Source organism: Pararge aegeria, chromosome Z (assembly GCF_905163445.1).
Source record: "Pararge aegeria chromosome Z, ilParAegt1.1, whole genome shotgun sequence".
Lineage (NCBI taxonomy): Eukaryota > Metazoa > Arthropoda > Insecta > Lepidoptera > Nymphalidae > Pararge > Pararge aegeria.
The window spans coordinates 19,508,505-19,530,491 of record NC_053208.1 but is presented as its reverse complement, the minus strand read 5'-3'; the positions used below and the strand labels follow the sequence as shown (position 1 = coordinate 19,530,491).

Here is a 21,987-nt window from a genome sequence, read left to right as displayed (position 1 = left end):
ATAACAGTATCGTATTTTTTAAGCAAACGTCCACATTTAAGTCACTTTTATTTATAAAACGACGCAACGCAACGTGTTGAAGACTTCTGGCAGCTATCACAAAACCAAGTTCATGGAACGCACCGAATGACGCGGCCCGTTTACATTCACTATATCGTGCAAAACTGTTTACCAATTCGCCTAAGACTAAAGAAGCAGTTATTATATAATAGAGCCAATTAAAAAAAATTAGGCAACAATAATTTTTATTTACAAGATCAACGTGGCTGTGTTACCGTGTGAATGTTTATTTTTTTGTCTTTGATAGAAATCTTACTAGTAGTTTTTTGATGGCCTCACTAAATAGCTCCATAAAATATACCAAGTTTATATCGCGATGCGAGACTAAGTACTTTAGTTCATACTCTAACCGCCACCGTCTACCCAATTTTCCAGCGAATAAAAAGCTTTCCCATTGTTCACACTCACCAAGAAAAGTCGCTGGTTATAACTACTCTTCGGTCTTATTTATTCAAAGCTCCCAAAGTATTAGAAACACATATGATTCAACTTATAGGGAGCTACAACACACACACAATAAGAAAATGTAAAAAAAAAAGAGAAACTAAATATAGGTACAAAATAATTTGGACAATATAGAATGGCCACTTCGGAAGCTCTGTTACTCTCGAGAACAACTTCTAGACAGAACTCGGAAGCAAGGTGGTTCTGATAATTTTATCACGGAAATAATAAACTATAAAAGAACAGAAAAGAGGTATGCCAAGGAAGAATTTCTTGTTGTTTTCTCGTCACAATGGATTCGTAAAAAATATTACTTGCTACTTATGTGGTCACACAAGTAGCCATGTGTAGGTAGGACATTGTCAATTAAGTGTAGCTCTAAATATCACTGTTTTGTTTAGGTTTTCTTTATTTTTTTTTTTAATTCAAGATATCATCTAAATCAAAAGTACAATAAGAGAAAGAATATAATGAATTAAACAGTAGTTTACTGCTATATAAATATCCTTAAAAGTATTTATTTAATAAGAATAAATACTAAGTAGGTACCTACGACATAAATGTACGTAGGTACCATACTTTGATTTATAAAGGCGCGGCGCGGCGCGGCTATCTAATAAAATTTTAGAACACAAAAGCTGCTATTGTGACTTAACTTTAATAGTTAATATATATAAGGAATGCAAGTACGAGAATTCATAATTCACTCAGCGCACGCCAAGTAATCGCTACTTTGGCACGGCAAAATATTGCCACTTTGGCTTACATTATTGCAATTTTCTAAGGATCTCCAAAATTATTTGTAACTGAATTTGCCTACGGTGCTTCGCGATAATTTAACTTTCTTGTGCTAAAAAAATGATTTAAAACGGCTCAGGACTTGTGTAAATATCATAGACGTAGATTTATTTACAAAGATCCGCACTCCTTGCTCAACAACCAGTTAGCTTTGCAAGAGACAGTTAGAGCCAGAGCAAGGAACATTAATTAGCCAGAGAGAGCTTTGGCCACTGAGCACTGCTCAGTGCTCAGTGAGCAGTGAGCAATGTCCATGAGCAATGCCATATGCGCTGCGCTCGCGGCTAGTGACGTGCCGTTTAATTACGTAATTATTATTTTCGGTTATGATAAATTATTATAATTAATTACTTTCAGAATTAAGATATCATGTATGTAGTGATCGATAGTAGGTGGCCGTGGTGCTAGATGCAATAATCATTACGTACCTGTTACATGTTACATGGATTTATTAAGTATTAAACTTCTTAGTTATCCTTCATAGGTCCAAAATATCTATATACCTGCATTTAAATAAAGACTAATTTAGAAAATATAGTAAAGAAATAAAAAGAAAATGAGCGTCATGCCGAATGTTTTTATTTTGCAAGCCAATAAACGTTTTATATCCATATAGGTACGTTTTACGTAAATTTAACTATTAGTAAATCATAAATTAACTAAAAATACATACTTATTCATTTGAGCTCAAAGTGAAAGTCACTGGACGCTGGTTGGTATTGTGCATAACATGTATATAACAACTATAATAAAAGCTCCAGATCTTAAAAACCATTGAGCAAAATGATTTTAAATAAAGATAACCAACATTGTAAACAAAACCAGAATATAAATTTGTCACGGCCGTCGACGTAATGCGTTGCATGGTGGTTGAATCGATTACTAGCCATCGTAAAATCTCGACTATCGTTACTAATTTTTTATTAAAAAAGTTTACCAGTTAGTGGAAAATCTTACTATAAAAGTAAAAAACCAACTCTGTAACTTACTACTACACTGTTACTACTACTACTGCACTATATTTTTTTGTATACTTATGCAAGCTTTGTTTAATTAACGCCAAGTTAAGTTAATAAAGAACTATTTAGCTAAAGCTCTAAGGTACAGAAGTGAGTGAGATAATTATTATGATAAAAACATCAAATTGTATGAATACGAATGCCTTAAGATTGCACAATTCCGTAGACTATAATTTTACAACTATAAAAACTCCTGTAATGACATCAAATGCATAATACGAAATCAATGTCTTAAAACACCTCCACCTACATTTCCTATTTAAAAAAAAACAAGCCTTGTTAATCACAAGTATAGGCTTGACGACTTAACATTGGTAAATAAAAATAACCCTACTACTTATTATTAGACAATATATTGTGTATTTCTGAAAATATAAAAATTTAGTAAAAAAAACTCATTTGTTAATGGATAAGTATGTATATACAAAATTTCCATATCGCATTAACAAAGTTTTCAGTCTTTTGAGGTACTTTTATATAACGGGAACTTAAGAGTCGTACAAATTAAAACATCTATGTTCTAATAGTATTACATATAATATTTAATTTGGCCGCTTGTATTGCATTCGGAAAAATGCTTTTCCATAAGGAATATAACAAGTAAAATTTGTTGATATAGTTTATTGTTTCAGAAAATAACCTGCATAGGCTCTGAGTATATTCCATTAATAGAGTAAAATATTATATAACTTCTAATAGAATAAATGGAAAATACTCTAACTATATAAATAGAGCGTTCATTACGATTTATTCGTATCAAAGTTATCCGATTAAATTTATCGAGATTGAACGAGAATCGTGAATCGTGTTCGTGAACGTGAATGACTAGTACGTCACTAGGTTGGCACGAACACACGAATGTGCTCCGCCCGCTTTGCGCTCCATTCGCCACGGCCGCGCGCGACTGCGACTTCCGAGATCGATGTTGTGAACGGCGAACGCAGTGGAACTGTTCTGTTGTGAAGCGCCGAGTGAATCTAGCCCGTAAATTGGGCTAATGTTTTTAAATTGTACTGATTTTCCTGTTACCTTTTATAAAAAGTGAATACTAAAAGTGTTCTTCAATGTTTGTGAACGCCGTGTCTCTATTGTGAATACTTAGTAAGGTATGTTATTTACTATTTCGCGTCAATTTGCTGCGCACTGAATTGGTTGATTATACATGTTATTTAGTGGAAATCATTCATTTTTGGAAAGCCACAAGCCTATTTTAAATTTTATGTAGAGATCTTGAAAAATACTTCGGCTGGTGGCGACTAACTTGACATGTTCGCGAAATTAATTGTGTGGAGAATTCGGTCAGGGTGACGTCACGAGTACTGAATTAAAAACATAAAAACGACATATTCCATGCAGTTTGGTGCCCAAGGTCCCTCCTGACCACGCATTATTGAAACGATTAAATATACTTTGGCAACTTCTATTTATATTATCATGGATTATCGATCGTAATTCGTAACCCTAAATAATTGAAGAGTGAGGACCCGCCCTGTCTTATGTACATTGGGTAGGTACCCACGAAACTTGCTGAGCGTCATCTTTTACTTTTTCTTTTGTTTAAGTTGTTCAGTTTTTTTTTTAAAACGACTTTCAAAACGATAAAAGCTTTCAATTCGTGTTCTTTTCTTTTATCTATCTTAGTTTCTGTAGGTATGTACACTAATTTCATCGCCGATTCTTGACCAATGTGCGTGATTTTGCTTTTGCAGTAAAGCATAATTTCAATTTAAGTAACTCTACAAAAAAATTTCATCAACTTTTGTGGTTTTTAAATAACTGCGTACAGTAATTGGAATACTAATTATACTTATGATAAACAAATTGTTAGACACATATAGCAAGAAAAAAATCAAAAAGCGTTTTCATATGCTATTTCAAAATAAAAAAAAAGGATAGGTAGGAGCTGTGTTCACATTTTTTGCCATACATTTTTTTAACATTATTTTTTGATAATTTTTTGTTTCATGCTCATATAAAAGTGCATTCTATAACAAATTGGGTCATCATCACTTCAGCCTGTGCGGTCCATTGCTGCACAAAAAAATTGCCACCACACTCAACAAGGTGTTAGAAAATGAGGACATCCACCAACCTCCTGTGGACCTGTCTCTGCACTTGGCTAGCCGGAACTGTCTGTTTTACAGATGTCTGGCCATGGACCGCCGTAAAATAGAAGTTGTGTCCATTGTTCAGAAATTAGGACAAACAAAAACTAAATAAAACAACAATTCAATCATAGACTTCATAAATTATAGTGTATTGGACACATAAAATGGCACTATACTGATCACTGCCGTTATAAATAGCTAACAATAATATTGTGTAATAGGTAATTACTCCTTTTATTGCTTTTTATGCCCAGCCAAAAATGGTGACCTGGTTATAATAAGCTATCACTAGCCTATACACTCGTCACCCACTCCTAGGCACTTGTCACATTTTTTATAGAGAGTAATGTAGAGCCATAGACCACCCTCCTCAAATGTAGATAAGTGGGCATTATAGTTACACTCTGAAAATCCAACACCAATTTCCATCTCATTATGCAAGTATGAATGCTTCATTAGTGACTGAGAAAGGCATATTCAAATACAGAATTTTTAATTTGAATAAAACTTCATGAAGAATGCTTTTTTACATGTTTCGTGCACACCACTGTTCATATCTTAAGTTTTATAAGCATACAGAGCTGTAAACCTATTTGTACATTAGGTACTTACATCAATTTCAGATGATACAGTCATTGCAACTCTTTAAAACTTGTCTGATGTCATGAGTTCATTATATCAATGACCTTACATTTGGATGTGTGTGGGAGTCACTCTGCCAACCTCGCTATTACAAGTTTATCTTTTATTAATGTTATTTTACTACCTTGTTGGTTTATTGGTTAGCATCTTTATAAGTTCCTGGGTTCGAATCCTGAATTAGGTTAAAAATTGATAGGTATTGTGTTTTTTCTGAGAAGAATATTCCCCAGTTAAGAAGTTGACAGTGTTATCCCCATGCCTGGGAAAGAACGTACATTCTCCAGTCTTGGTTATTGTCATTAATCTGTAATAATAGTTTTTAAATAACACCAATCCACAGCAATTTACTCTAAACATAAAAGAAAAACAGATTTTTTAAATTACCTACCTGTAGACAATTTCTTTGATTATGGTTTATTCTACTCTTAGACAGTATAGTCACTTGCCACCAAGTGCGATTGCAGCCAAGCAATGATACATGTTTTTTTTTATTCAATGACAATCAAAAGGTCATATGAGTTAGGTACCTAACTATATAGCATTTGATATTAAAGATAATAAAGTGTGGGAGGCGAACAGTCATCTACTATTAAAAGAACAGGAGCCGCTAAATTGCCTTCGAGTTAACACATGCATGTGTGTTTTGCTTGCTAATGCGCCATGAATGCAAGGCGTTGCATAACATTATTTACACAAAATGATAATTTACTATCGATTGTTTGAAAAGTAGTTCTCCATCTCTACATAATGAAAATGTTAACTCTTAGAGGACTTTTTGTAGGGTGTACAATAAATCACGCAGTTTAATTTGTGTTTAATAATTAATCTATTTTTAATAGTTCATCATCATCATATCAGCCCATTACTGGCCCACTACTACTACACGCTAGGGGTTTAGCCTTAGTCCACTATGTTGGCCCAGTGGGGATTGGTTTGGTCACACAACTTTGAGAACGTTATTAAACCAAGAGAGACCTGCAGGTTTCTACAAGAAGTTTTTCTTCACCATTGAATAAAATAAATAGATAAATAAATATACTACGACAATACACACATCGCCATCTAGCCCCAAAGTAAGCGTAGCTTGTGTTATGGGTACTAAGATAGCTGATGAATATTTTTCTATGAATATAATACACATAAATAATTATAATATACAGATAAACACCCAGACACTGAAAAACATTAATGTTCATCACACAAACATTTTCCAGTTGTGGGAATCGAACCCACGACCTTGGACTCAGATAGCAGGGTCGCTGCCCACTGCGCCACCCGGCCGTCAAAATTGAAGTGCGAGTGATATTTTAATTAATTAAAACGCACAAAACTGAGAGAAGTTAGAGGTGTTCTCGGCCCCCTGAAAGTGAAGTCGAATTGCTACCCACTGGGTTAACGTCTCTTCTTTTAATAACTACTTAGCTAGCTTAGGTGTAGTTCCTCAGCATATCAATGTATCTATTTATTTATTTATTTGGGTTCACAAACAACATCAATGTATCTATGCCTAGCCCAGGCCTCCCCTCTAATGAAGGAGAGAGGGCAGGCTTATGTGGATGATCATTAACATGATCTCCAAGGCACATGTGTAGACAAAACTAGTATTCTGAGTCTGAAATAAAATCTTGGCTAAAATCTTATTAGTGATAAGACAAAAAATGTATGAACATTGCCTGACTAAATATACAAAGAATAGCTACTTGACACATTTGATTTAATTTGAATGATTTTTAAACCTATTCTGATATACTTACTGATAGTGAAAACTTTTGTTAAACCATTAGAGTAAATAAAGTGAAATTATAGATTCAAAGAGACACAAAAAATCTGACATTATGCATTATGATAAAATTAATGTTTTTTTGTGCTATTGTATTAAATAAATAAATAAACATTTTGGCAAGCGAAAGTACTTTAGTATATATTCTATGTTTGTTTATTTGCTAGCGATATTTACACACTAAACAAACTAAATAAGCCAATCGATAACATGCCCATGTATAGAGAATCTTTTATGACAGCATGGAATCAATCCCCATTGTCATCCTTTTGAATGTTGCATTAGAGGGGATATCTCTTTGAGAAACAGATATAGAGCTTAGACCCGACAAGCTGCTCAAATACAGGTTACTGGACACCTTTTTAACTGTGACAGTTTCTACACTGATGGATTTAGTCAAATACGCTCCATATTGGCAAATTATTATGTCTATAATATATTTAATTTGCTTCATTTAAATCTTAACAATGTACGACAAATAATGAAATTAGTTCCTTTGTGTTGCACGATAAATATCCCTTTCAAGATTTGTATTTACATGTTTAGCAACTGTGCAGTCTTATCAACATACAAAACCGAAAAATCTTCTTATGCATTTAATCTTTTGTTGTGGAAATCAAGATAAAATCCCCGGTGTACAATACTGTAACACAAAGGAAACTTAAATAACATAACATACACTGAAACATTTCAGTTTCAGCAATTTGTTATTTTAGTGCATTTATGCTGCAGAAAGGCAGGAATGATTTTACACACATCCAAAGAAATTTTTAAATAAAAAAAAATTGTGTTTAAAATGAATATCATTAATCTATACCTTGTCACATAAACTCTGTGTGGTTTGAGATGAGGTGATTGCCCTAGTTGTCGTTAATTGTTTTACTCTTAAGTTGACCAATAAAAAAAAATATCATACAGAAACATTATAAATATAAACTAACTAGTATTCTGAGTTTGTTAATGAAAAACCAATGTGTCATCTACGAAACTGCAATGTGTTCTGCTAGATGGCCGTCGCTTTTAATCGATAGACATGTGTAAATTAATTTAATTACGGGCCAGCAGGTAGTTAATTTATTTGATAAAGCAATTAAGATGTGATATCAAGAGAGGGTTCAAATTCTGATTTGTCTTGTAAAAACAAATAAGTAGTAGAATCGACTCCCCTTGTTATATAATACTACTTATTCAAGTCAATATGATAGCCGTTAGAAGCTATATCATGGCTATATTTAACACAAAGAAAAACCAATAATCAAATACCAATGTATGTCCAGTGGAGTTCAGACAAGGCTTTCTCATCTTAAATAACTCTGAGAAAATTTACGACGAAAACAAACTTGCTGCCCTGCAGAAGTTTGTAACGGCCTAAACCTAGATCCCTTAGTGACAACTGACTGATCCAAAAAAAGGCATTGAAATCGGCACAGCTGGTTACAGAAAAATTGTAATTAACACAAACACACACTACCCCTAAGTGATGAAGTTGCAGACATTGCTCTAGGTATTTATAGGCGATGGTTTTCCACTTAACATCAGGTGAGCCATGAAAATAAGCTTAATTTGCTATACTCCGCGAAAAGCAGGAGAATCTGTAATTCTTATACTCCACACCAAACAGATCTTCGGCAATGTAGAGGGTACGCACGTTTTTCATAATTATATATCATGGATTTCCGCAAAGTAATGCCTTCTTCTATACAATATTATACATTGCTATAAAAAAAAATTGAGCTCGAATGTAAAATACTGCCTTAATATTAATAGTGTGAACTGAAATGCGCGAAAAAAGAAGAGAATCTTGATGGCGAATACCTAAATGGTCGATTGAATGAACTCAGTTGCCCGGAATTAGCAATTGATTAGCAATTTCGGAATTAGTTGATTTCGCACTTCCGACAAAGTTCATTAACTTAAAACTTGGTAGCATGGAAAACTTTGTGGGCTAGACGCCAACCTGTTGTAAAGCCACTGATCTATAGACTGTACTTTTCGCATTACAGTCCACATCCTAAACTATTGAGGCATTCAAAGGGCCACAATGCATGACGGGGAGTTACTGTCGATTCAATACTTGTTGTGCTCATGTTAGTGTTGTCGTTTCAGTTCGGAGCGTTCAAAAGTCCGCGTGTCCTTCTACCAAGGGGTGCGGCCGCAGTGTCTGTCACCACCGCCGGCGCAGTCGGAGTCTCACGTGCATTACGCGGATTTGCTCTCTGCAGCGGCCAACGTCGACATGGCAGAGCACACTATGTATAATAGACAAATCAGGTGGGTACTTATACTCAGGGGTCTATGGCTACGACAAATAATTGATATGTAAAGGGGGGCATTGTGAATGTTATTTATGCATGCCATGATTTTTAATTTTTGACTTTGCAGTGGAATGTTTTGAAATTTTAATCTTTCCAGTATACAAGCTTAAAAAAAGATCTAACAATACTCATATCGTATATAACAGATATTAATTTTTTTAGTCTTTGGCATAAAATGGGGGATCCACTTATATTGGGCCTTATATAACCTACACCGTTTGGATTGTGATGACAAAGCGATCAAACTAGGAACAGAACACCCCTTGTTATTGTTCATTTAATCATAGTCATCTATTATAATCTTAATAAAAGTCTCCTTAAAAATTGGAATTCCTAATCAGTTTCCGAAGAATGGTTGCTAAAAGTATGGTAGCATATCTACTGATAACGACAACGTTTTTTATTTTACTGGGCCAGCATGGTGGACTACGGCCTTAGCCCCTTCCCATTGTGTGAGGAGACCCGTGAACTGTAGTGGACCGGTATTGGGTTGATATGAAAATGATGAACGGTGTTCGGGTGCTTTTTCGGAATAAGAAGTATCCGATGTCCTATCTCCACGGTGCAAGCTATCGTGACAAATCTTCAAGATCAGTGCAGCACCTGAGCCGAAAATAGGTAAAAAGCAACACGTTTGCATTCGTAATGCTTATGGATATAAAAATACAATATGTAGGTGACTGGAAAAACCGAATAGATTTAACCTGGATTTAAATTTCATTCTAAAAGGTTCTTTTGTGTCTTGTCCACCGTTGTACACACAGGCAAATCGACCTCATTTATAGTCATCACAATAAAAACTGCATTGTTGATAGCTTTGCAAATCGTTTCATGGAATTGTAATAATGTAACATTATAGACTTTAGGTATTGTGATTTGTGATGCAACCTGTACGTAACCAGATAGTCTGATTTTGCTGTAGGAATACGAATTCGAATCCTTTTTCTTTATTCAAGCCACATTTTTATTATACACGCATGTTATAAATGAGAAAGCGTGGTTGTTTGTTTGATGTTTTGGTTTGGGTAAATCACTACGCCCATTTTTATGAAATGCTAGCTTAATATGTATATATAGCTTGCATCCGGAAATGTACATACAATATTTTCCTAACCTAACCTTTTTTTTTTTGAGCTGGGAAATGCTTTTACGCATCCCTCTTGTAAATGAAGCTAACAGCGTATACCAGCCTCTTGAGGGTTTCATCCCTGCAACGCAACTGGGACACGTAATAATTACTTAATAATTTAAAGAGAGTAAAATCGTAAAACAACATACAACCAAAAACATATCTAAGGAGGGAGACGTATAAGTCAGTCGTTATACCACTTTTATTTGTAAGGATAAATAAACGCGGCGTCACTTAGGGCGTAACAGTGTTTTGTCACTCTTTAACTAACAGCACCTTTCAAATTTCAGAGCGCGACAGAACACTGTATCGACCTATTCCGAAGTTACCCGACTCTAATTTGTAAGGTCCTGTTTCCACTGCAAGTTAGAACTTTAAATGCCCTAATATTCCTTTCCCGCCACCAACTTAAAATATTAAAGTATAACGGAGTTCACATTGTATTCTAGTACCGAAAGCGGATGGGATAACCCATTCCGTCCAGACGGCGACCTGAGCCGTGAGGCGGACGAGATCGTCTCCCTCATCAAGGGTGGGAAGCCCATCACTCCGACGCCACCTGTCACTAACCAGGTGCCTATTTGCGATGAGCAGGAGGAGAAGGTGCATGCTAACAACCTTAATGTGAGTAGCTGATTTTTAATCTATTGAGGGTCTGTAAGGTGTATTGTGTAAGGTCACCCACGAATTGACAGGGTTCGCTTCAATAAATACAAAATGTTATTGAATGAGTGAATACAGGAAAAAAATCAGAAAGTATTTGTGGTAAATAAGTTCTTATTTACATCGTTATTAGGTGCTTAAATTCATTAGGTTTTGCTATAAAATATTGTATGTGTTTCGTGCTTTACGACTGAGAAAGTAATGAAATGTAATTTTTTTTATAACACTGAACAGAAAATCATCAGTTTGTAGTAAAAACAAATGACACTTTCTGCTAGATTTTGTATGGAAACGCATATCACTGAGCAAAGATGGTTATAAATACGATCGAAAATACAATAAGCAGTGCAAGTTGAGGCGTTTTTTGTAGCGTCGACTCATTTTGTTTACGAAATTCACATATTTTTTTTTACAGAAGTATTAAATACTTAAAGTACCTGTACGTTCTGTGTGGCAAAAATCATGTCGAAGACACATGATTGTGCTTTCATATATACGGTATGCAGATGATATAAAATGAAGAAAATCTACAGTACGAGTCATAAATACTTTAGGCTTTTAATAACTCTTACAATGTCTATCCTTATGTTTTTTATGACTCGGACAGGAGATATTCTTCATTTTATATCATCTGCATACCCTGTGCATACACTCTATGCACGCCACTGACCGCCATCTAGCCCCAAAGTAAGCGTAGCTTGTGTTATGGGTACTGAGATAGCTGATGAATATTTTTTATGAATATAATACACATAAATACTTATAATATACAGATAAACACCCAGACACTGAAAAACATTCACGTTCATCACACAAACATTTTCCAGTTGTGGGAATCGAACCCACGGCCTTGGAACTCAGAAAGCAGGGTCGCTGCCCACTGCGCCACTCGGCCGTCAATTAAAGTGCACAACAGAATTCGCACGGTTATTTATTAATATTTTTGTCACTGCAGGCTAGTCCTCCAGCTTCACCGCAGACCAAGGTGGCTAGTCCAGTGCAGCAGAAGACCGCCAATGGCACAAAGAACGGCACGGCGGTGCCCGAAGTACGCGCCGGGCCGGTCGATGTGCTACGCTCCCCGCCGCAGGAGCCATTGCAGCCAGAACACGTCACCATCAAGAAGAAGCAGATGTGCAAATGCTGCGTCATCCAGTAATTTCCATTTCCCACCGCCTCTTCCTCGCAGCCAGTAACACGCATGCTTTCTATAACCAAGCATATTCAGAATGTCGTCCTTTAGCTAAACAACAGGATCCCTAATGTGATATATTCGACCTCCGTTTACTTATTCGATTGCGTGATAGTTAACTGAGTTTTATATGGAATCGAAGAAGCGCCATCTAGTGATAGTATGACTTTACAATATTTTAACTAGATGGCGCTTTTTCGATACTATGTAAATCATAGTTAACTTCCACGCGATTGATTAAGTAAACGTAGGTAGAATATCTCGCATTAGGCACGCAGTATAGTTTTGGCAAATCAAAAAAACACTCTTTTGTCATTTGGGCATGGTTATGCACGAACGATTGTCTTGAGGCTTCGGCCGTAGCTAGTGATCCTACTTGTAATAATCGTTATTGTGTAAACAGCTGTTTTTTATTTCTATGTTTTATTCACGTTAACAGAGATTAACGATTACCAAAGATAAGAAATTCGATACAGATAATTATGATCATCCTACGAAAGCTATCAGCTGTTATCCTACGGTTGCTGAGTGAAATAATATAATTCTCAGATAAAGTAAAAAATACGGAATATTTAATTGAAATACTTTCCATTACAGAACTGCTAAGAAAAAAGTGTAATAAAACTCCTGTGTATTTACAGGAATTTTATGATTCGACATAAAAAAAATATGTAGCCGTCTTTAAGCCTACCAGGAATAATTATGGATTGGTTACGTTTTTGTATAACTTCGTCCATTTATACAAAAAAATGTACGATAAACCTGTCTTTACAGTAAAAAAAAATATTTTTCGTACCAATATTGATGGTTTTATCATGCGATTTTTGTATTGAAGAGAAGGGAGAGTTCTGCAGCGTTGTCAGCTAAGTAACGATGGTGTTTACTCGGTGCTAAGCCATTTCACACTCGTTTCTGTCACGAGAAGTACCTAAAAGTCACGTTCAAATTACTATTATATCTTGGGAAATAATGTGTTCATACATTTTAAAATTAAATAATACTATCGCATTAAACGTTGTTCTGGCCTGTACTTTTGCGTACTTCGATATTTATAAGCGTGTTTATTATTCACGGTTGCATTTTTACATGTAACAGTTTTTTTTTGTTTTATCTGTTATCAGTTACTTTGTTTTATAAGAATTTGTAACAGTTATAATATTTGCGGTAGGGTACAATTTTTTTTTTTTTTATTTGACTAGTCTGGTGAGATGACACGGTTTTGCTATCGAACTATAAGAGAAGCCCACCACAGAAATTGATTTTATGATAATTTCCTATAAATTTTTGAAGAGAATCTCAGCAAGATTACTCCAGTATATTAAAATATCTAAAAATAATAAGAGATAATATATTGAAGAGATAAAACTATTATTGTGACTAAAATCAGAATCACTACAAACAAACAAATGTGAGGTGTTAAAATATCATAATTTTGAGTATAAACAATAATTTATTTTAAAACTGTTACTGAGTTGAATAATGTTTAAAAACATAATTTTAAATGTATATTTTTATATGTTTATTTATAAAAAGAAGTATTATAATCTTTAAAATATAATAATTTACTTAGAGCTTAGAAATATATCAGCAACAGTAATAGAATTTTCACTTATATTATTACAGTGTCATATTTCAAACTTTCTGGATATTGTCAGCTGTTGTGAAGGTAGTACTGAGATATAAGAGCAGTAATGATCTCGTATATTTGATTTTATTTTATCAATAAATATAGGACCCTGTGGTGTTGGATTTAAGACTGCTTACTCAATATAATATTATGTGTAGCACCTCTTTATATAGTATTTGAAATTAGCCCATTTCAAAACAAAATTAAGAGATCTACTGACTAGAAAGTATCCTATAGTCACATTGCAGGCCCATTTTTAGCTGCAAGCTTGCGTCCAATAATATGGTTATGTATATAATATTGTTATAAGATGTCATAGTATTTCACTGATATATATACATTATATATATATATATATATATATATATATATTTATATCTATATACGAGTTATATATGTATAGTATCGTATCGCCACATTATAATAATAACCTCTGTGGCCAAGTAGGATGCTTGTAAACTTAGCAAGTGGTTAGTGACAACATTATTTATAACCAAATTGTTTCTTAGTTTTTCTTGGATGTCGAGATGGGAACATTTTATCTGCAGCTATCTTTTCCTATTTTTTTTATGAGATAGTATAATCCAAACTTAACAGAAAACAGTAAGCAAATGTAACAATAGTGCTATAATAGATGATATTATATAGATAGGGAAGTTCTTGGAATGGTGTGCTGGAGAAAATCGGGTATCAATTTCGATTTCATAAAAATAAAAATATTGTAAAAAATGTAACGAGATTAGATTGATCCTTTAAATTGATGTTTCCTTCGATAGATAGGTAAATAGAAAGGTTAAGACAGTTATTGTTCAGGTTATTTGTTATTGATAGTTATTTTAAAAATAAATTATTTTCATTCGAACTTTAGATTACATGGTTAGGTATAAGCGACAGTGAAATGAAGGCAGTCCGTCGGTAAACAAATATTTAGAAAGGAGTGTATGTACCTAATTGGTATTCAAATTAATATTTTAAGAGTTCTAGAGTGCGAATCCAAGCAATGGTTTGTCTTAATAGAGGCATCGCTTTGTAGGGACTTTGTTTAATCCGTGGTTCGTCTACTTGTGACGTTGCTGAATAAAATGCATGATTACAACTTAGTTCGCTGGTATTAGACAAGCGAAGACCTCGAATATTTAAATGTTATTATGTTCTCTAGGTGTGCATATAAATGTGTTATTATTAAATATATTATTCGGATTTCATTATAATAATATTGTGGTGACAACTATACATATGTAACGTTATAAATAATTCATGTACCTACACACAGGCAGCCAACTAAATAGATAATATGCACTTAGGGATTAAGCTATTATAGTCATCATATAAAAAAAAATTAGCTTTCTGTCCTGTCCGTAAGGTAGTATATAATCTATTCAAAAGCTACTTCTTTTTCCGGCAAATTACCAAGAAATGCTGCCATTTTGTAATTTTGAAAACTTGTCACATGATCATTAGTTTGGGGAAACATTTTAATTTTATATCTCATTTTACACTAAGAACACTTGTAGCTTTTTAAAATGTTACTTTTATTTTATTAATTTTCGTTAAAATATCATATCATTTTGTTATAAGTGCATCTATATTGGCACAAAATGTTTGGTCATAATAATATCTACATACCTTTATTTTATATTTATATAATATTATATTTTGTGGTGCCATTAAAAAGTGAAAATATATATTATTCCAAAACCGGTGCTCTATCCTGCTGTGATTATTTTAGTTGCAACGAATGAACCCAATCATTCTTTATTATTATTTCCCGCAGCGAGGCTTCTTCGTACATCCATGTCTATTTTACCTGGGGTTTACTATTTGAGTACTCTCGGACCAATCCACGATCACTAGTCTCCCGCTATAAGTGGCGTGTATGACATGTTCCGTACCTTCGGTCATCAGGCATCTGATCCGACTAAACTCAGACGCGGATCTATAAAACTTATAAAACACAAAAACAGATTTGTAACTTGTGAACCATACAATCTAAATTGTCTAATCCCATTCGGTCCGAGAATACTGGAGTAATGTAAACCACGATTAAAGCTCCCATAGTTTTATAAAGAACTTTTGATATAACTTTATTTTTAATATTAACGTAGGTATTAATAAAACCGATGGCAGCTATAACGGGAGCTACGTCCGGAGTGCACTCTATATCTAAAATATGTTCAGTGAAACAAAAAAAGAAATAGCTGCCACGATTCGTTTTGCATTTAAAGCTCGTTTACTTTGCCTGCAAATAAAACAAGAATCTGCGGCCCGTGGACCGAAGTTGACGCGATAATGCTTCCCTTAGTAACAGCAATAGTAATTATTGTGCATACTGAGATTTAAAGTATTCTGTCGACGGGAGCTAAATATATGTTCCTTGATAATGTTTTTTATTTGCTAATAAAATACTGTCATTAAGGATCAATATATTATCGTAATGATATAATTCGACGGCTTGCTTCATTTAAAGAATATAGTTTTTACTTCCCGACAATAGACATGTGTCGAATGTTAATTATTATATTCTTGTTTCCAATATTTTACAGTGTATTAGATGAATAATAGAAAACTGAATCTAAAATGACATTATATTTGTATAAAATATTTACTTTCTATTATTATTGTCAATCAATGAATATGTACAAATCGATTACATTGTAATTATTTATATTAAATCTTTAAATACGAATGGTTTTTTTATTAATATACACCTGATAAAACAATGAAACTCCTCAATAGTTGTTTATTTTAGATTGTCTAAAATTCGGGGAACAAGGTCGAGGATCAAATTTAAATAGCGGCGATTTATCCAATTGCCACTTTAAATTAGCAATGTTGCGAAAATCACTTATTTTATTATTTACAAAAATAATTATTTAAATCGGTTATAATTTGTCGGAGTTATGTTGTAAAATCGGCAAACATATTCATCCCCTCGCCCAAAGGAACTGAGCTTAATTTTGGGATAAATAGTATCCTATATTACTTCTAACATTTGTACAAAGTTTCATGAGGATCGGTCAAGTAGTTTTTGCGTGAAAGCATAACAAACTTTCATTTATAATATTAAGTAGGGAGTAGGGATTACATTAAGGGCCGATTTCACCAACCAATGTCTGTGACTTATAAGCGGCCCGTTAATTGACGAGTAGGTATCCCATCTCGCTAAAGTTAATTAGTGGTGTAAAGGTCCGTTAAATATATAAAAAAGGTATTTAATACATTGAAAGTTTTATTACAACGCATTTAGTTATCTCATCATCGGACCACCAAGTTTCACTGAACATTATAATTTAAGATTTTTGTACAATTGAATCAATTAACTCACCGGAATGAGCCCGCAGATTTTGACAATTGAAGGTGGACTTATGTCACAACTCTTTTTGAAAAACTAAAATGTCCACTATAGCTAACTGGGTGTCGGTATTTTGCGAGTGCATCGTGAAAAGTGAGCTAGCGGACAATGTATTCCCTCCCACTCGGTTTCGCAACTACTAGTTAAAATTTTGTTCACCATGTGCACGCGCATTTCGTTCAACGTATAATTTGAATCTCATGATTTTTCCTAAGGCCGCTAAAGAAGTATAATAGTCCAGTCATTATAGTAAGGTCACCTCGGAATTCGAGATACCCAGCTGTAAGTCTGTAAATACTTGTATATTGACACCCTAAATGTTGTCTCAAAACCTACATATGGTAGGTTGTAAGCAACTATTAAATTTCAAGGTCCAAGGTCACAAAAATCAGTATTTTGCGCTATTTTTGGAAATATCTCATTTCCTATTGGTTTTTTGCTATTTGTATTATTATCAATATTGTAGAATACAAAATTCTCTACAAATTTTGTTTAAATTTTTTTTTTATACGGTGAACCTTAAACCCTACCATATGTAGGTTTTGAGACAACATTAAGGGCGTCAATATACAAGTATTTACAGACTTACAGCTGGGTATCTCGAATTCCGAGATTCATACCTAATTTAAGCTTAAATGACTGGACTATAACTTCAATAAATGCGAACGTTCCTGCGTGAAAAAGGAAAAATCAATAAAAACTCACCCGTAGCAAAATTTCAAATCAAGTCTCAATTTAAAATCAAAACCTTTGTCGTCGTGTCGTAAAATAGTACACTTTTGAAGGACCAATGTATTAAAAAACCGTAGTAAAAAACAGACTTTTTTTTGGTAGTTTTGAACCACAGAGTAATGTAAGAGTGTGTCTTTAGCTACTGGACACTGGCAAAGTACATTGTGCTGTTTTGGCACTACGAAAAGCCATAAATCAAAAGAAGAAGAAGAACATCCCTGTTTTTTTTATGCCCCGTTGGCTGACGCCTTTTTGCGCACCTTTTGGCCCTAATTGTGGGGTCTTTCGCCAAATATTCTTGACCAAGTAGCTCGAAAATTTGAATAAATGGTTTTAGTGAATTCATCAGTGTGAAATTTTTCAACACACAACAAAATAACTATTTTCAGATATAGCAGCGGCAAGAGGCATTTGCCCTCAACCTAATAATGATGTACGTCTGTGAGGCAATGGTCTGATCTCGGTAGAGATTTTTAGAGGATAGCAGGGCCCCACCACGTTGCTTGGATGCGGCTTAGCTGGCTTTAACGATATTATTATTAATAATAGGCGAGACTATTAATAAAAAGGCGAGTTTCCAGAGTTTTGTTAACATCAACCCCCCACTTCTTCTAAGTAATATTGATTATGCATGTCAGGTTAAATGCTTGACGTAAACCTTCCTTTGCGTGGGCTAGATGGAAGACAAGGTATTCAGCAAATAACTTTTTATCTCGTGCGTGCAATGCTTTCAACAGCAAATTGAGTAAGACGAATTTGTATTTTTAGGAAAATCATTATGGCAAAACAAGTAAGCTAAGTTAAGCTCTATAAGGCTTTTTTTTATAATTTTATGTTGTGTAATTTTAGCTTGCTACTACCCTAAGCAATTTGTGGTTGTAAAAAAATTTATAGTTAAGTTGTGGAAACTTAATTGGTTTATGTGATAAAAAATACGGCATTAATCTTATGTGTAAATTCAGTCCTGTTTGTAAAAGAGGACACATGGGTTATCATCATATAAGTATTTACATTTATTATCACCAAACCTCATATTAAAACGATACCTTAACATGATTTGGAAAACATAACTAATATTATGGAGGGTAGAGGTAAGGAGGATCATCTGTGTATATGAAAAAGTGTCGTCAAAATGTATTAAATTAGGATGGCGCCATATTTGCATCAAGGTAACTCTTAAAAGAAGCGCCAAATATAAATATTGTTAGAGTAGGCTTGAAAAATAAACAAGGAAGTAAGGTTATATTTACCACAATATTTTGTACAACGTAAGTTGTTGAAATTCTCAATAATTAACTACTTTAGTCGATAATGACATTAAATTTTTTAACTCGGCATACTTCAATTCATTTACGATTGCTACATTCATACCATACACTGTGCATCCACCAGCGCCATTGTGAAGGATTTTTGAACTGTTATTTAGCGCATACAACTGGACACTTTTTCAACTTTTCTCCCATATAAGATGACTCTCCTTACCTCTACCCTCCATAACTAATATAACTAGATTGGGCAATAAATATGCCCCAGCATATTACTCCGTTCCTAAAAAGTCTTTAACCTGACAACCCTCCGATCTCAAATCCTTGTTTTTCATGATGGCGCCTCGGCTGCCTTCGAAAAACTTCGCTATAGTGTGACGTGGCGCCACCGTTTCCCTTTGAAAGGCGGCAAACAGAATTGCGATAATATTTGTTTTTCTTGAAAATCTAAAAAAAAAATCCTAAGACCTGCGACTAAATAGAAAAACAATTCTTCCGATGATTTGTCTAAACCTTTATAGTACATAGATAGATTTCCTCACTTATATTATAAATCAAAAAGTGCTTTTGTTGATTTTTCTTTCAATAACGCAGCTAAAGAAAGTGTTATTATTTTAACAAACTTAGAGATAGTTTGCCAGCTGGAGACTGATATCATTTTTGGATATTTTGATAGATATATAGTCAAAAAAATTATATATATAAATATATTGTTCGTAATCATACCTAAACACATACGTAACCCAACAATTGTACACAACTCGCAAAACTAAACTAAATTAGTAGGTCTCAAATCAATTCTATCTATCCTTTTAAACAAAGAACATAGTGAAAAGGATGACACTATTGTGAGATATGTCAATAAATTGACATATGTTTATGAGATTTGCGTACAATAGAAACGATTCTATTGTACGCAAATCTCATAAACTAAATTTAATAGATGACGACATCTAAATGGCGTTCGCGATTGTGTCCCGAATCAATTTAATAAACACCTTTTGTAGCATGAAGATTATATTTTCGTTTGAGGTGCGAACCAATCTCACTTGTAATTGGTTTATGAACCGTAATCCATTTTATATATGGTAGGTACTACTAATTACCTACATTTTACTTGGCACCGAATTAAGAAAGTTGTAAAAAATATTATTTCTTGCTTTTTATTTGAATAAAAAAATCGGATCTTTTTTCAAAACAAAAACAATTTTTCAAATCGGTTTATAAATGTACAAAGACACAACAACTATGGAGTGTAGAGGTAACAACAACGTAACAGAGTATGAACAAAGAAAACGAACCGAATTGAGAACCTCTTCCTTTTTTGTTATTCTGTTAGAAAGCAGTGACATCGTCAGGAAACCTGCATGCCCATAACGAACGCTCTCAAAGGTGTGTATAGTCTACCAATCCGCACTTTGACGTTGACTACGACCTAAGACCTCGTTCTGAGAGAAGACCCGCAGGGGTATGACGTATCTCGCGACAGGGTTGCGACAGGCGTAAATCTTGCAATCACTGCTGTCGAACGTCACTTTTGTTAATTTATTGTATGAAAAAGTGACGTTTGTCGTAGTGGGTCGGTAATGGGTATGATGATGATGATGAAAGGTATTTTAAAAATATAACACCCATTTCAAAATAAAGCGGACAATACAAAGAGCAAAAAATAATATTATTTATAAATTATCGTAAGACGGAAGAGCGCCATCTAGTAACAATACTGGGAAACAGTTTTACAACCTCGTCAGGCGGTAATTGGGACGACTCGGCCACCACTAGATGCCAGTGTACCGCCAAGCGACAAAGCGTGTCGGTGGATAAGCAGACTAGGGGAAATTATAAAGCTTGGGTGTGAAATGCTCTAGCTTCATAGCTTAATATAAATTTAATGTGAGATAGTGATTACTAAAGAAGATTACCCGGCTAAGTTTGTTGTGGACTCTTATTATTCCATGGGCGCGTTTGAAGTGAAGGGGAGACCTATAAATATCTTGGAATGTCAGAAGCACTTGGTATTGAGGTAGGGCAGGTACGCTTCTTTAGCCGCCTGAAAAAAGTACTAAAGAGTCTTTTATCAGGTGGTAATAAGGTGCGTGCCTTTAATAGCTGGGTCATGCCCTTACTCATATACACTTTTGGCATTCTAAAGTGGACTCAAACTGAACTGGACACCCTGGACTGTAAAGTTCGCAAACTGTTGACGGCTTACCGTATGCATCACCCACGTTCCTCTGTAATGAGGTTGTACATCCCACGCAAGTGTGGAGGACGTGGTCTTCTGAATGCCAAGAACCTTCATAATCGTGAGGTGTGCAATCTTAGAGATCATTTTCTTAGAATGAATATGGGTCTGTGTAAGGATGTCGTTGCAGTAGATAAGGGTCTTACTCCACTATTCCTTGGCAAAGAGAACTGGCGCAAGCCAAAAGTACTTAGCAACTCAGATCGTGTGGCGGTATGGAAGAGTAAGGAGTTGCATGGCAGATTCTACAAGGCCCTGTCGGGACCAGATGTAGATCAAATCGCATCTGTATCCTGGTTACAGTTCGGTGACCTATTTGGGGAAACCGAGGGTTTTGTCTGTGCAATTATGGACGAAGTCATCAAGACGAGAAACTACCGGAAACACATTATGAAAGATGGCACTCTAGACATATGTCGAGCGTGTCATCGTCCTGGGGAGTCCCTCAGGCATATAGTTTCCGGGTGTTCTCATCTTGCTAACGGCGAATACTTGCACAGACATAATCAAGTAGCCAGGATAGTTCATCAACAACTTGCTCTTCGGTTTGGCCTTATCGATTTTGAGATGCCTTACTATACCCGGCGTCAGTTCTTGAAAATAGCAGTGCATTGCT

The 21,987-nt window shown here is 34.6% G+C and overlaps 1 protein-coding gene across 1 annotated transcript in view; it reads left to right on the top strand.

The window, feature by feature from the left end:
* The window catches only part of LOC120636094, an 84,380-nt gene extending 70,783 nt beyond the window's left edge, over nt 1–13,597 (top strand). The window contains exons 4-6 of the mRNA XM_039907391.1: nt 8,958–9,122; nt 10,745–10,919; nt 11,914–13,597. Coding sequence (XP_039763325.1) covers nt 8,958–9,122; nt 10,745–10,919; nt 11,914–12,117 — 544 coding nt within the window. The 3' untranslated portion in view covers nt 12,118–13,597. The remainder of the gene's footprint in view (nt 1–8,957; nt 9,123–10,744; nt 10,920–11,913) is intronic.
* Nucleotides 13,598–21,987: the final 8,390 nt, after the last annotated feature.